The sequence below is a fragment of the Hippoglossus stenolepis genome, chromosome 5, assembly GCF_022539355.2.
Source record: "Hippoglossus stenolepis isolate QCI-W04-F060 chromosome 5, HSTE1.2, whole genome shotgun sequence".
In the NCBI taxonomy this organism is placed as follows: Eukaryota; Metazoa; Chordata; class Actinopteri; order Pleuronectiformes; family Pleuronectidae; genus Hippoglossus; species Hippoglossus stenolepis.
This window is the reverse complement of record NC_061487.1, coordinates 13,045,118-13,060,985: the sequence shown is the minus strand read 5'-3', so window position 1 is coordinate 13,060,985 and position 15,868 is coordinate 13,045,118. Positions and strand designations below refer to the sequence as shown.

At 43.6% G+C, this 15,868-nt stretch overlaps 2 protein-coding genes across 5 annotated transcripts in view; one reads left to right on the top strand and one right to left on the bottom strand.

Annotated features, from left to right (window-relative positions):
* duox2 (dual oxidase 2) overlaps nucleotides 1–2,419 on the bottom strand; it is a 4,170-nt gene extending 1,751 nt beyond the window's left edge. Inside the window, exons 1-6 of one of the 3 annotated variants that reach the window (XM_035157803.2) lie at nucleotides 1,970–2,419; nucleotides 1,425–1,640; nucleotides 888–1,146; nucleotides 671–728; nucleotides 442–576; nucleotides 78–285 (exon numbers count right to left, since the gene is read on the bottom strand). In XM_035157803.2, coding sequence (XP_035013694.2) covers nucleotides 78–285; nucleotides 442–576; nucleotides 671–728; nucleotides 888–1,146; nucleotides 1,425–1,498 — 734 coding nt within the window. In that variant the 5' untranslated portion in view covers nucleotides 1,499–1,640; nucleotides 1,970–2,419. The remainder of the gene's footprint in view (nucleotides 1–77; nucleotides 286–441; nucleotides 577–670; nucleotides 729–887; nucleotides 1,147–1,424; nucleotides 1,641–1,969) is intronic. The other 2 variants (XM_035157805.2, XM_035157804.2) reach the window with 2 other exon arrangements.
* On the top strand, nucleotides 1,595–15,868 carry duox (dual oxidase). 2 transcript variants are annotated; one of them, XM_035157799.2, is made up of 34 exons: nucleotides 1,595–1,731; nucleotides 2,017–2,114; nucleotides 2,213–2,296; nucleotides 2,410–2,574; nucleotides 3,010–3,197; nucleotides 3,337–3,538; nucleotides 4,652–4,818; nucleotides 5,249–5,312; nucleotides 5,871–5,967; nucleotides 6,113–6,203; nucleotides 6,353–6,455; nucleotides 6,566–6,738; nucleotides 6,833–7,008; nucleotides 7,175–7,293; nucleotides 7,382–7,519; nucleotides 7,627–7,740; nucleotides 8,378–8,580; nucleotides 8,889–9,074; nucleotides 9,319–9,544; nucleotides 10,309–10,402; nucleotides 10,500–10,675; nucleotides 10,769–10,838; nucleotides 11,746–11,787; nucleotides 12,089–12,267; nucleotides 12,363–12,593; nucleotides 13,104–13,203; nucleotides 13,302–13,351; nucleotides 13,443–13,570; nucleotides 13,671–13,824; nucleotides 13,962–14,194; nucleotides 14,287–14,445; nucleotides 14,560–14,715; nucleotides 15,135–15,263; nucleotides 15,357–15,868. In XM_035157799.2, the coding sequence occupies exons 2-34, from the start codon at nucleotides 2,048–2,050 to the stop codon at nucleotides 15,477–15,479; spliced, it is 4,587 nt and encodes a 1,528-aa protein (XP_035013690.1). In that variant the 5' UTR covers nucleotides 1,595–1,731; nucleotides 2,017–2,047; the 3' UTR covers nucleotides 15,480–15,868. The 2 variants fall into 2 exon arrangements, with proteins under 2 accessions (XP_035013690.1, XP_035013689.1); XM_035157798.2 differs by having other exon boundaries at nucleotides 1,987–2,114.

The following is a 15,868-nucleotide window of genomic DNA, read 5'->3' as shown; positions in this document are numbered from 1 at the left end:
GTGGGCAGCCATTTTTGTTTCCTGCTATCTGCTGAATTCAACTGCATAACATCATACTGTGGGTGACGTGTGGTTACCAGAGGGTCGCGGAGGCGTATCGTCCAGAGTATCTGTACTGGAAGATGAGTCCACACGGGCTGCCGAGGGTGAATTTCTCAGCGATATACAGGATGGGATTGGGTAAACCTTTCTCCAGTGCTTCCTCGTACTCTTCCTCCATGGTGTCGTGCCAGCTGAACATCTCATTGTAGTCGATGGTCTCGTTGAACTGCACAACAGGATTGCCTGAGAGAAAAGAAATGCAAACTCACGCACGTGCACTAAGACAAATGCACCTAAAACCCCAGCTTAAAACGTCTAACTCTTTGGACCATTACAGCTGCCAGTATGTGAATTTATCCTACGTTACATCTGCACACAACCGCAGCGACAGTGACTCACCCTTCAGCGTGACGTTGATGCCGTACAGTCCGACGTGCAGGCCGATCTCAGCGTTGACCACGGCGTTGCTGAAAGACTTGTAAGTGGCAGTCGTGGTCATCCTGGCCTCGGCCCAGTCGTTAGTAAAGTTCAGAGCTTTGGAGGAAAAGATCATTAAGGTTAATCATGATGCCAGGAAACAGAAAATCTCTGATGTATTCAACTATGATGATAAGAACACAAAACTCACCCACTATCACTGCACCTATGAACAAGCTGATGATTATTCTAAACATCCAGAACAGCCTCTGATTGGAAGTGAAATAAGAGAATGGACGTTATTTCGGTGCATAGGATAAAAAAGGTGGAAACAATCAAGTTAAATCATCCTCACAAGCACAGAGGGCCGACAGCATCTCTGAGGTTTTGTGATATGAGTAATAGTTAACCTGATGGCTCGCACTCACCGACTTCCCTCGTATCCCTGGCAGAATGAGGAGAAGACTCACTGCGAGCACAAGGAAGACCAGGATAATGGTGAACAAGCGGCCGCTGAAGATGAAGGAAGTCCTTTGTAGAGGGTAGAATGGGTAAATGTCATCGTAGAAAGTCATCTTAGCTCCTGATCTCGCAGACACAGCTGAGAGTGGACGTTGTGACAGAGGAGACAGTGTTAGAGGCGGCGTTCTCAGTTTCCTCCAGATGCGCAGATAGCGGCTCCTGTTTCTTTACGGCAGATAAAGGATGGGACGCGTCATTATCACCGTGGAACATTGGACATGACAAAGTGGAAGCATGTCAGTGGCATTCAACTTTCATCTGCACTGTTTGGCATCTTTACTGTCAAGGAAAATGTGCATACGTATGATGCACAAATACAATTCTGTACATCTGACCAGTGTCAGAGCTCTTTACATTTGAACCTAAATAAATAGGAAAGGTTCTCAGATTGTAATAAAGCCAAATCAGTGGAATGGAGAAAACCCCAAAAATATTTTCCTTACCTGAGAGTTGAAATGACGAGGAGTGAAGAGGAGGAAGAGGTGGAGAAGTGAAGTGTGAACGCTGAGGGGAACATACACTTCTTTTATACCACCCGTCTCCTTTGTGTCACCTAGGAGGAGGATGCATTCAGCGGAATGCTGCGGGAAAGAGGTGTGATCGGCAGATGTTGACCATTCCCACTCGTTTGGCACAGGTCACATGCAGTTTGTGATACGCTGTGCAACACATGTGTGGCTTTAGTATTGCACCATAACCCCTCACCTGCACCTGTGCTCCTGCACCTACTGCATTCAACCTCTACAGGAGGTAAGACTCAACTATTTCATCTTCCCATATCAGATATTAGGTGATAACAGGAGCATTGTATTTGAGTGTTTAGAGTTTACAGTTAGAAAGGAGTAGTGTCAAAGTGCTTTAAATGTTTATTCAAACAAACGAAGGGTAACTTTTATTCTAATTTCTGCCAAACCAACTTTATAACCAACTAAATTATTTATATAACTTGTAAATGTATAACAGTATTAGAGCAGTAAACGTTAGTTACCTTCACCCTGTCTCCAGGTCTCAGACGCTCTTCTCTGCTCTTGTCAGGAGTCTGATCTCAGGACCATCTCTCGCATCAATGGATGTGCGTAAACAGGTTTGGAGTGTGTGCGCAGTGGTTGGCTTGGTGCTCCTCGTCAGTGAACGTGAGTAGACGGAGACTACACTTTATAAAAATCACTTTGCTGAACTCAGATGAAGTAGAAAAAAAAGTGTTAAAACAAACTCGCCATGTGTTGATCAGACTCAGGCGGAGAGGAAAGCTGGGAGGTTCCTCGCTTTGACGGCTGGTACAACAGTCTGGGGTCTCCAAGACGCGGAGCTGTCGGTGAGTTACCAGAGCGCACAGCAGTAAAAGAAAGAGTACTAATAGTAATAGTAGTGACAGTAGAAGTTGTAGTATTACACACAGTGGTCACCGCTGTCTTCGTGCCCGCTCAGGTTCTCACCTTGTGCGTCTCGTGCCCGCGCATTACTGGGACGGAGTCTACCAGCCGGTGCAGGAGCCGCTGGTGCCAAACCCCCGCAGACTGAGCAGCCTGCTGGCACAGGGCCCCTCCGGTGCGCCCTCAGCACGCAACCAGACCGTGCTCTCCCTCTTCTTTGGTAAATATGCTGCAATCTGTTGGATTTTGCTCTTAAACTATTACTGTGAGTGCGCAAAATTGGGATAGAAGCCAAAGGCACTGTTCCATCATGAGTTATCTACCAGCTAGCTCCTGTTCTCTACCCACAATACACTGCAGGTGCAACAGTGGTGTGACATGAGTTATGCAAACTTACATATAAATAGATTTCAAAAATGCAAAATCAAGCTATCTAGCTAGCTAGCTAGCTAAATAGATAGACATTGATTCCAAACTTGAAAATTTACAGCAGGAAGTAATCACACTATACAAACTACGAAAAAGTTACAGGCTACTTGGATGGCTATGTTGATATCAACACTATAATTGAATGTTTACTCCAGTGCCCCTGACAATATGTTAATTTAATTGCTAATTGCATCTTGATGTCGTTGCCTTTTCTTGAATATTTCAGGGTATCATGTCACCTTTGAGATTTTTGACTTAAGACCTCCTGGGTGTCCACCTGAGTTCATGAACATCCCCGTCCCAAAAGGCGACCCGGTGTTCGACCCCACCGCCACAGGAAAAGTCCTGCTGCCCTTCCAGCGAGGACCGTGGGACAAAGAGTCTGGACAGAGTCCCAGTAACCCTCGCACACAGGTGCTGATCACTGACTCTTATCAATATGAAGTAACATCATCTTTGTTCATAGTAACTCCAGAAGCAATCAGGGAATGTGAACAGTGTTTCCCTTTCCCAAAATGCAATAATGTGAGAAAAAGAAATTCCACACATGCAGGTGAACATGGTGACAGCGTGGATAGATGGCAGCTCCATCTACGGCCCCTCCACCTCCTGGTCTGACTCTCTGAGACGCTTCACAGGAGGGCTCTTGACTTCAGGCTCTGAGTGGAACATGCCAAAAAATGGAGGCGGACGCAACCTCATGTGGAGCGCTGCTGACCCCTCCACAGGAGAACGTGGAGCCCATGGACTTTATGGTGAGACACGTCGTACTTTCAACCTCTGACCTGCACCAAAGAGTTCATTTTATCATCCACTGAGATGTCTGTCCAGAAGCGTTTTATAAATATGAGCTGGTTGTTACAGCAGAATCCTATAAACTGACGCCTATTGTATTTCATTGGTTCAAGAAACAGTTCACACGATCAAACATAGTTTTTCTTTCTTACCCGTAGTGCAGAACACAACATAAATCTTGGCTGGAACTCAATCTAAAGCACTGGTGCACAATGATATTAAATGAACGGCCTTTAAAGCCCCAAAACTCAACTACAGCAATGTCTCTTTCCAGGTAGAATGACACAATAATCCACAGCTCCACTCTGAGGGTTTTCTTCGCATTAAAACTGGGATTTTCAGTGAAAAATAATGGAGACTGGTGTTTGACACTTATGCAACTTTTTAGCCATTTTGCACATCACAAACTAATTGTTAAAGCAAATAACTGATCTCCAAATCTCTAAACTTAAATGTGTCACATTGTTTGTTTGTTTGAACTTGACCTTTCAACATATCTGTTCTGTATTTCCGTGGAAATTCCCTCCCAATCGATGCGGCAAGCTGCTGAAAAAAACAGCAGCAAAAAATATTTCATGCAAATATTATTCGCCTGTGTGCACGGTTGCAGGTTGAGTCAAGAGAGGCCCCGGCCTGACGTGTGTAATGACTCTTTAATTATTGTGTAAATGGATTGTCACACTCACCGCAGTAAATCCCTGTCTCTATAGCGAAGAGAGCACAGAAGATGCCACACAGGTGTCATGAAACCAGTGTTTTGTTGCTTGTGTTGTTAAAGGTGTGTAGTTATTATGTGGGGCGGAGGCGGAGGATCTTCTCCTGTTGTCACCGCTCTGTTGTCACGTCCTTGAAAACAAACAGTCAGATTATCATTCCATTAGTGGTGAGAGATCATCACCAATCAATCCAATGAGAGTGTGGTGTTCTACTGGTAAGGAGCAGAACACCCAGGGATTTTGGGACAGTTTTCTATATGAAAAACATTATCTACACAACCTATTCTCTGCTTATTTTGGTGTAGCTATAGTGTTCTAGAATTCCCTCTGACCGATGCTGTCTTCTTCTTCGTCTAGAGTTGGGCAACGCCTGGGCCAATGAGAACATGTTCACTGCAGCAGAGGGGATTATCTGGTTTCGCTACCACAATTATGTAGCCTCCGAACTGCATGAGGAACACCCTGAGTGGTCAGACGAAAAGCTGTTTCAAAACGCCAGGAAGACCGTTGTGGCCACGTTCCAGGTACTGGGAAAAGTCTCCTTGTAATCTCCTCGCTACGCAGGTGCTGATTTACCGTGCACTCTGGGGAAAAAAAACGGAGGTTGCATCAACGCCAGGTGGTCGAGATTTTGTGGGTGAAATTGATGGTTTTAGTGGGAGGATGAATGCATCATCTCTGACTGGTTCAGACTCTGCAAGAGCAAGAGCCTGAACAACATTACACACAGTTTACTTCTACTGAGAAGAATAGTCATATAAACTATTTGACATTACATCAAATCATAAAGTGAAAAGCTAAAGTTATAAAATCACAATTTATAAATGAAGAAAATACATAACCTAACTCAGATTGCAGGATATCATCATCAGGAGTGTATCCCTTTATGAAAGGGTTCAACCTGTGCTGTGGATTCAAACAACAACTTCTACACATTTTTATTTTTGCAAACAGAATATCGCTCTCTACGAATGGCTGCCTGGATTTCTCAGAGACAAAAAGCTCCCTGCTTACCCAGGTAAGAATGAGCCACAGTGCGTGTGCGTACAAGTGGAGGGTAAACGGGTAATGCACCGCTGACCACAAGCCAGAGTGAGTTGTGCTATCGTCGCTGGTGTTTGACAAATATGCGCTCCGTCAGCAAAGCATCACCCTGAGCCTCCTTTCTTCTGCTGAATAAGCACCCGCAGCCGAAGAAAGTTAAAGGGACACTGGTCAGATGAGCCCATCACCTCAGCCACTCTTCATTTTTTTGTACATATAGATTCAAGATTCAAGATTCAAGAGTTTAGTGTCATATGCACAACAATTACATTTAGCAGTCGCTGGCAATGAAATGCTTGGGTCACAGGCTCTCTTCTAGCAATGCTCAGAATATTACACAAGCGGAAAAATATCGAATAAAATAAATATAGAATAGAATATCCCCAAAAAATTTGATACTGTCTCTGTTGAACATTTGGATGGAGACGATGCACCGGAGGAGGTTTTACATGCACAGGGATTCTTGTAGTTCACTTTTTGTGTCACTCTCATTGTGTTGTTTTGTATTATGAGCTGATTTGTGCGTGCACAGGTTACCAGAAGTTTGTTGATCCAGGAATCTCTCCAGAGTTCCAGGCTGCTGCCATAAGATTTGGCATCACTATGGCCCCACCTGGTGTTTACATGAGGTAGTGAGTCTTTTTTATCTCCCCTTGGCACACACTGTGGAAAATAAGAGCTCACTTTAGTCTATGCACTGCTGTGAATGTGAACACTGTGTGTTGTCTTTAAGAAAAGCAATCTATTGCATGATCCCCCCTTTTTTTCCAACAGAAACCGAACCTGCCATTTTCGGCAGATCCTTAACATAGATGGGAGCTCATCGCCAGCAGTGCGTCTTTGTAACAGCTTTTGGAAACGTCAGGTATGTAATAATCATACTTGTGCATTTTTCATAAGAGTGCAAAGGAGAATTAGCTTTTCGTCTGTGCCCATTTAAATACTTTTTGTGTTTATCACCACAAACCTTTTTCTCCGTCACCCTTTTGTATGATGGTTTCTTTTTGTTTGCAGAGACCCAATGTGAATACAAGCCAGGATGTAGACGAGCTCCTCATGGGCATGGCCTCCCAGATTGCCGAGAGAGAAGACAATATTGTTGTGGAGGATCTGAGAGGTTATTAACCTGTCTTATTCGCCGCCTGCATCACTTCACATATTGATATTGATATTTATTTAAGTTAAAACTGAATATCCACTGCTGTCATCTTATTTATACCTTGATAGACTACATGTACGGACCTCTAAGGTTCACCCGGACTGATCTGGTGGCCATGACCATCCAGAGAGGAAGAGACTTCGGCCTGCGGAGTTACACCGAGCTCAGAGAGGCCCTGGATCTGCCTCCTGTCAAAACATTTGAGGAGATAAATCCTAAACTGAACAGCACCAACCCACAGGCAAGAAAAAATCGTTAAACCATCCCCCCAAAAAAAGATCAAACATGAGCTATATGAAAAAGTTTAACAGAGAATTAAACTGTGTTGTGTACAGCTGCTCCATGATGTTGCAGAACTGTATCACAAAGACATCTCTAAACTGGAGCTTTTCCCCGGAGGACTGCTGGAGTCCCTCGACGGTCCAGGGCCAGTTTTCTCTGCGATAATCTTGGACCAGTTTGAACGAATCAGAAATGGAGATCGCTTCTGGTTCGAGAACAAACAGAATGGGTAAGATCCCCTCTGAAGCACTTTGAACTTACACTTTGAACAGTATAAATAACTGTAATGTAGTCTCGATGCTACAGAAGTCTGACTGATCTCACTTTACTGTTTTATTCCATCCCTGCGGGTGAGTTAGTCCTCCACAGCTTTTTACTGACTTGGAGTTTTCCAGTTTGTTTACAGATGGGGAAATGCAGGCAATCCGCAACGTGACGTTTCATGACGTCCTTATAGCGGTCACCACTGCAGAGGCTGCTGATGTACAAGCTAATGTATTCTTCTGGAGGGATGGTAAAACATACAGCATGTGTATTACACAAATAAATAAATATTACACTTACTGAATTACTAAAAAATAACAGTCTCCCTCTTGCCTTAGGTGACCCTTGTCCTCAGCCCACACAGCTGAATGCGTCGATGCTCTATCCCTGCAGCAATGCTACCAAACTTCATTATTTTGATGGGAGCAAAGCTGGCTTTGGCATATTTATCATAGTACTCTTCCTCTTTCCTGTCGGTCAGTATCATTGTTACAAATCTGCCTCTCATTGCACTGTTAATAACACTGATATCACTCATCAGCAGTGTGATCATGTGTGGATTATACTTTTTTTACCTTCACAGTGAGTTTTCTTGTGGCCTGCATGGTGGCGTATCTCCGCAAGTACAGGTACAGGAAGTTCCAGAGAGGAAGGAAAGCTGGCGCCAAAACAGAGGAGCTGGCCGTGGGAATCTCTGGTGGGAATCATGGGAACATCAATCTATCATACATCAGATGTATCAGATCTTACAACTGACTCTGTGTCAGTTATTATTAAATGTCGGCTGAGTATCAGCAGCTTTGATTTACTGCTACACTGGTGTTCAGTAACCACAAATCACTTCTTTAAACAACACAAGCATTTTTATTAACTCTAGTACATGTCTATCACCTACACGTCTTATTTAATTATTTTTCATTTCCCCCCCCACTTTTTTCTCTCTAAATGCCATTCTAGTTGTTATTGTTTTAATTCTGTATTTTAAGTTTTTATTAAAATTTTTATTCTCTGATCTTAGCCCAGTAATTATTGAATCAATTTGTTATTATTCTTATTATTGTTATTCTTATTATTCTTATTATTCTTATTCTTATTATTATAAGGTACGTCACATACAAATTCCGACAAGTGCAAAACATTTTATGCTTCAGTCACAACACTCATTTGATAGTTTTTATAGACTCTTTATAAACACTAGTGATACTGAATTCAACCCACTGTCATTCACAACACAGTGAAACCAACATGTCTTTGCTGCTGTCTGTAGTGTCAGTATCTGCTGTTATTTTACACCCACATGCCACCTTTTCTAACTCTGTTTCTATTTGTCGCAGCGTTCGAGTGGCAGGGCCGTAAAAAACCTTTGCATCCAGTCAGCGTGGAGGTCGATGAGGAGAGGAGGCTGCAGGTCTTCGACAGATCTGGACCTGCTCTGCGCTGCCTCAACCTGGGCAACCAGGATTACCTGGATGTCCGACTCTCCAACGACCGTCACTGCAAAGCCCTGCTGCTCAAAGTAGCCAAAGAGTATGACCTGGTGAGCGGCTGGAAATGTGGAGGGGATGGTTGCAGAGTTTAATCTAAAAATGCAGTCGAAGTCTAATTAGAGTTACAACAAAAATAATGTTGCTGTGGCTGCATCTTTTGCAAGCCCGCACAGCGAAATTCTGTCTTCACATTTAGGGTTGTTTGCACTTTTAGCAACTTCTGCATTCTCAGTTTCACACTCAAGTTGAACCCGCTCGTTTTTCACCTCATCAAGTCATTGTTACAAACATGATTCTGCAGATGCACATTCGCTTACACCTCTGTTATCTCTCTGATGTCCTCTGTTTGCACACACAGGTGCTGTTTTTTGATGACGAAAGTAAGCGCACAGCGTTTGTCAAGCATCTGCGCGCTGAGGTTTCAGACGTCGGGCAGGAAATTAGAGTGAGGGAGACGAGAGAGAAGGAGCTGCTGAAGGAAGCTTTAACCAAAGAGAAAAGGGCTCAGATTGTGGAAACCTTCATTCGACATGCATTCTCTAAGGTACCGTCAGCCTCTGGGTGTTTACCTCATCCTCTGCTCTGTTACAGCGGCAGCAGCTTTAAGATCCACCACGAAATGTCGTCAGACCACTGTTTGAGGTCAAATAATGTCCAACTTCCAGCCAAGAGAACTAATCGTTGGTCTCGATGATGACCTCACCTCTGACGATAACCTCAGCTGCCGTCAGCGATATTACTAATGCCAATCTGATGACATATAATGACACTGTCCCTCTGGTGCGCAGGTCCTGGAAATAGAGAAGTGTGACGCTGGTGACCTGAGCGGCGTTTCCCATGAGAAAGCCAGGGAGGTTCTCCAGTGCGAGCTCACGGCCTCAGAGTTTGCTGATGCACTGGGACTCAAGCCCGACTCTTTATTTGTGGACTCCATGTTCACGCTCGCTGATAAAGATGGAAACGGTTACCTCTCATTCCAAGAGTTTCTTGATGTGATGGTTATCTTTATGAAAGGTAAAACCTCTGACGACAAAATATTCTATCTTTTTGGGTCTCCAGTGTGAGGCCTCCTATCACACAGTCACCACGTACTGTATAACATGAAAATCTAAAGATGCTAACAATGGTAGGTTAGAGGATTTTGGTTTCAGGGAAATGGAAGGTGTTCATTTGTGAATAGGGAGTAAAAGCCTCTGAACAGAATTTAAAACATCATATTAAACTGTTAGTTGGTTTGCAGCTCCCTCAATTGTGACTATCCAGCTCAGTGGAGTGTTTACCTCTGCCAAGGCCCAACAGTCCCCTTATGAAACCACATTTAAATCACTAGATCTATTAGATTTGATTTGGATTTGCTCCAAATTACACACACTAACTGATATCAGTCCCCTAAACATGTCAGATTTTTTCATCAAGATCCGTCAATAATCAATCAATCAATCCACATTTGAATTTGTTCTTCCTTGGGTTATTTCCCCTCCACAAAATTTCGGTGGAGTAGTTTTTTCATAATTGTGCTAACAAACAAACAATTGCAGATGGAAACATCACCTCCTTGGCGGACATAATTCATTTACAGAACACCTCCACTACAGAAGTAAATCAATAAATTCCATAAGCAGAGAAATTTCCATTTCACTTCAGTTTCATAGACTAATATTGCTTAGATTCGTACAGGTAGAACTAAACAGTGAACAACACAAATGTCTGATGCCTGATATGTAATACAAAATACCAATACACAATATTTGCCATCAATGACATGTGGCTTTATCCAGGGTCTCCTGAGGAAAAATCCAAACTGATGTTCTCCATGAACGACATTGGTGGAACTGGTTTCTTGTCAAAAGAAGAATTTGCCAGGATGCTCAGGTCTGATAGACAGTTTTTTTAATGCCGGAAACCAAGTCTATTGTGTTGTTTTTGATGTTGTGTGATCGGTTGCTTTCACCCCTCTGATGTGCTCCAGGTCTTTCATCGAAATCTCCAACAGCACCCTGTCAAAGATCCAGGCAGAGGACGGCATCAAGGCCATGATGGAGGCTGCGTGCTTCGACAACAAGGAGAAAATCTCATGGGAGGATTTCCACTTCCTCCTGCGGGACCACGAGAAGGAGCTGCAGTTTGCTCAGCTCAACGTCAAAGGTCTGAGAAAGTTTTGTTGAAGAAGAAGAAGAAGATCTTTTTATATCCTCATATCTGTGACCTTGTCTGATGAATTATCTGCTGTGTGTGTAGGGATGGAGAAACAGGGGAAGAAGCGGCTGAGTCGAGACCAGAGGGTGTCCTTTATCTGTCCAGCAAACAGGTAAGAGAACGGGTCACGCAGGCTGTAATTTGTCATCCAGATCACTAATGTAACTGTTCAGGTTTTAGCATATTTTCCAGCTCTTAAGGTGGAACATAGAGATAGAGGCATTATTAAAGTCCAGAGATGAATGTACAAACCAAAATATGGCAATACTGACTCTAACAAAGGCTTTAGTTAGTAAACCAGGGGGGGTTCCAGGTCCGACTGAGCCCTGTCTTTGATTCAGAGAATGTTTGAGGCAAGGGGGGTTAATATGGATGAGAGGCTGGCTGATCATGGCAGGCTTTCAGAGTTTTTGCAGGTGATACTGGGCAGAGAAACTTAGAGTTAGTGTTCCAGGCGCAGAAATACAAAAAGCTCTCCAAAAGGTCAAATTCTGACAAGAGTTGGCTGAGGCGCTAAAGCCACAGGGTATCCAATGATTTGGCAGAGCGGTGTCCAAGCTGGTCCTTTCATACTGCAGCAGGGGGTAGTTGATTGATGAGTGAAATGCAAGGGACTGAATGAGTTGGCGGGAGATGAAGGAAACCGGAAGCCCCAGGCCCAGCAGGTACAGGAACAGGGGGAACATCCAAAAGTGATTCAGGAAAAGTCAGATGATGAACGATCCTGATTGCAACTGTTGCATACCACTGTCAACTAAAACCTTATGACTTACTGTCCCTTGTACTTGTACCTTTTCAAGTGGTAAAGTGGGTAAACCTCACAATAATAAGGTTGCCGGTTTGAATCCCTGTCAGGCCAGACCTGGTTTCTGCATGTTAGACCTGGTCTCTGAATGTCAGAACTGGCGACGATAGGTGGTATAGATAATGATGGATGGATGTAACTTTTCATTAACTTTCATGTCATATTTGTTCCCAACCTCATAATGCGATTATATTTGTTCACCTCTCGTTTGCAGCTACAGCAACACAGATGGACCAGAGATACGTAGACGCAAAAAGTACGTTTCTTGTTTCACTTTTCTTGCAAACGTGTGAAGAATATTGAGAAAGATGAAATGTTGCACAACTTCTAATGAACCAATACTGTTGAATCTTATCATCTCATAACCTAGCATGGCCTAATATCTGATTAGTAGATGTGATTGTTGTCATGTATTTGCTCTCACATAGTTCAAACACCTTCCTGTGTCAATACAGCCTCTGGCTTGAATGACCTGGGTATGGTCAAATACTTCTAAGTGACAGACATGACATAAGACTTTTCACTGAATAAAGTTGAGCGAATTTTCATATTTTCAGGTTAGGCGTCAAGACTCCGAATGTCTACGTGAAGCCAAAGCGTGAGCAGTACATAAGGAACCCAGTGCAGCAGAAGATCCAGCACTTCAAACGTTTCGTCGAGAATTATCGCCGTCATATCGTCTGCTTCATCGTCGTATACGGCATCGTGGCTGGTGTGACACTTGAAAGATGTTACTGTGAGTGTTATACTTCCTCACGACGTGTGATGGTCCTTCATTACCCACTAGTGTCATACTTTTTGGTCTGACCTCATTACAAATACTGTGTCCAGACTATGGTTTGCAGGCTGAGTCAACAGGCATCCCAGAGACGTCCATGGTGGGCATCGTCGTCTCCCGGGGCTCAGCAGCCGCCATCTCCTTCCTGTTCCCCTACATACTCCTCACCGTGTGTCGTAACCTCATCACACTGTGCAGGGAGACCTTCCTCAACCGATACATCCCCTTTGACGCCGCCATCGACTTCCATCGCTTCATGGCGATGACCGCCATCATCCTTTCAGGTTGGCACACAGAAGGGTAGAGCGTCACAATAATAATAGCAATTTGTGATGGGTCTGTAATGGAAAAATTCCACTGATCAATGTCTTACTACTGTGAAGAACGTCTTACCACTGTTGTGACTGTTTTCTGTGCACTTAGCTGATGCAACCTCAAAGTTCCACCTCCTGTTGACCTTTATCTGTGCAACTGTGTGCTGGGTTTGATTCCTCTTTCTGTAGCAGTGATGCCAGACAGCAGATCTTTCCTGTCTGCTTTCTGTTTTTTTATTCCTGTTAATAACATTGTATAAAAAACCTTCCTTTTTAACTTCTCGTGGTTGCACTCTGAGCAATGTTGCTGGCTGTGTAACCCTCTGCAGAGCTAATAATTAAACCTCTTAAGACAACTCCGGTCTGAGAAACTCATTATTTCAAATCTCATGATAGATTTCCACGACAGGGCATTACATTTTTATGTCTTCACCAGTCCATTTTATTTATTATTTATTCTTATTTCTGTTCCCGCTGTAGTTGTTCATACTTTGGGCCACGTGGTCAACATCTACATCTTCTCCATCAGTGACCTCAGCATCCTGTCTTGTCTGTTCCCCAAAGTCTTTTCGAACAATGGGTAACGTTTGAAACATCTGAACATCAGATATTTCTACACTTTGTTGCAGAGTGATTCAATGTGGCATCTGGTTAATTAACATTCGGTTTATATTTTAGGTCTGAACTTCCTCTCAAGTGGTCGTGGTGGTTCTTTCAGACTGTTCCAGGTATGATAAGAAACTGACCTGCAGCAGTTATACACTACATGAGCTGTTTGTAATACTGTATAATCCTGTTTGTACTCTGTCCTTTTCCTAGGAATGACAGGCGTCTTGCTTCTGTTTACGTTTTCATTTATGTACGTTTTTGCCTCACGCTATTTCCGTCGCATCAGTTTTCGTGGATTTTGGATCACACACTACCTCTATGTTGTCGTGTATGTTCTAGTAAGTAGTTTTCTGCTCTCTGCTACAGTTGGCTCTCACGACGGAAAGGACTTCATAGGTATTGCGGTATTGTGATGCTGGCTTTGTTTTCATCCAACAGACAGTGATTCACGGCAGCTTCGCCCTCCTCCAGGAGCCCCGTTTCCACATTTATCTGATCCCTCCAGCACTCCTCTTCCTGCTGGACAAACTCATCAGCCTGAGCAGGAAAAAGGTGGAGATCCCGGTGGTCAGTGCGGAGCTGTTGCCCTCAGGTTACACTGTTATCTTTAAAATGTCTCACTCTTCTCAGTCTTTCCTTGGTTTTAGTCCCTTCTAATCATCCTCACTTAGCTCACGTAATGCGTGTGTGCATTCGAGTTCACACCTCCCTTGGTTGTCCTACCTGTAGGTGTGACACATCTGGAGTTCAAGCGACCACAGGGCTTTGTTTACCGTTCAGGCCAGTGGGTGCGCATAGCGTGCCTGATGCTGGGCACAGATGAGTACCACCCATTCACGCTGACGTCAGCCCCTCACGAAGAGACCCTGAGCCTGCACATCCGAGCCGTGGGGCCCTGGACCAGCCAGCTCCGAGAGCTCTACACCGAAGAAAGCCTGATCGAGCTCGGAGCCTATCCAAAGGCAGGTCACTGTTGTTTCGTGGGTGTGAACAGTTTCTTCTCCATCCTTTGTCTCCACATTACATTTATATTCATCTTTCATTCACTACCCAGCTGTACTTGGACGGCCCGTTTGGTGAGGGCCATCAGGAGTGGGTTGACTTTGAGGTGTCGGTTCTGGTGGGAGGAGGAATCGGAGTCACTCCATTCGCCTCCATCCTCAAAGACCTGGTGTTCAAGTCTTCCATCAAGTCCAAGATTCAGTGTAAAAAGGTGCAGCTCAACATGAACATACGGTCATATAAATGTGGAATTCCAACTTAGTAGCATCCTGTTTTTGTAAAGTCTTTATGAAAACTCTTGCTAACAGTCAGTGATTGTGTGAAGGTGTACTTCATCTGGGTGACACGGACTCAGCATCAGTTTGAGTGGGTGTCAGAAATCATCAGGGAGGTGGAGGAGATGGACACCCAGGAGCTGGTGTCAGTCCACACGTACATCACTCAGGTGGCCGAGAAGTTCGACCTCCGCACCACCATGCTGGTGAGATCTGCTGCCGCCTTTTCAAAGTATCACAAAACAACAGAAATTGGACTGAAATGCTGTTGAATATTTGACAAACATTCATTTTAATACTGTCATTATTATTAAAGTAATAGTTGGGTATTTTTGAAAATATGGTTAAAGGTTTTCTTGCGAAGAATTAAATGTTTGTCAAGTGTAAAGCTACAGCCAGCCGCTGTTTACTTGAACCCTGTATACCATGTCTTATCTCATATTGTTTAGTCTGGACAAAAAGTCTCATTCCATCTCTGGCAACTTAATGGTGATGATAGGACGCCAAGAAGTCACTGCTCCTCCCCAAGAAATAGTCCCACACAAGACACCCCATAAAATCACAACTTGCTCTTTGCACACACTTGACTTTACTACTAATGAATTCCTCACCATTGTGTGGACAGTATGTGTGTGAGCGGCACTTTCAGAAGGTGTGGAGCCGCAGTCTCTTCACTGGCCTGAGATCTGTCACACACTTCGGACGTCCACCCTTCGTGTCCTTTTTCAGCTCGCTGCAGGAAGTTCACCCCGAGGTCAGCCCGCTTCATCCATCTTTATCTACCTCAGTGCACCAGCCTGTACCCACTGAATTATCTAAATGTTTAAGTTGTCATTCTTTTCTATAGGTGGGTAAAATCGGTGTATTCAGCTGTGGACCACCTGGCCTGACCAAGAACGTGGAGAAAGCTTGTCAGCAGATGAACAAGAGGGATCAGACCCATTTCATGCATCACTATGAGAACTTCTAACGTGTCCTCAGCCCTGGACTGCTCATCACAACAATTAGCCACTTTTACAATACAAGTAGCTGCAGCTTTTAATGAGAAATAACACAAGTGTCTTCTTTTTTACACCTTTATTCTCTAATCATGACTATTATTGTTTAATTAATTTTAATCAGGGCAATTTTATTCCGTATAATATTGCAGAAATACAGGATTGTGTTAATAATTTATGTCAAATCTTCATAATCATCACACATCATGTGTTTTAAGTTCCTGTTTGACCCAGAAATGGAGTAGGAAGTTTTGCAAAATATAGTTTTATGCTTTTGAGATCATAATTTATGAATTATTTTGTGTTAAGAATGTCTTTTGTCTTACATATACTGTGAACAAATAAACATTTCACAAATATA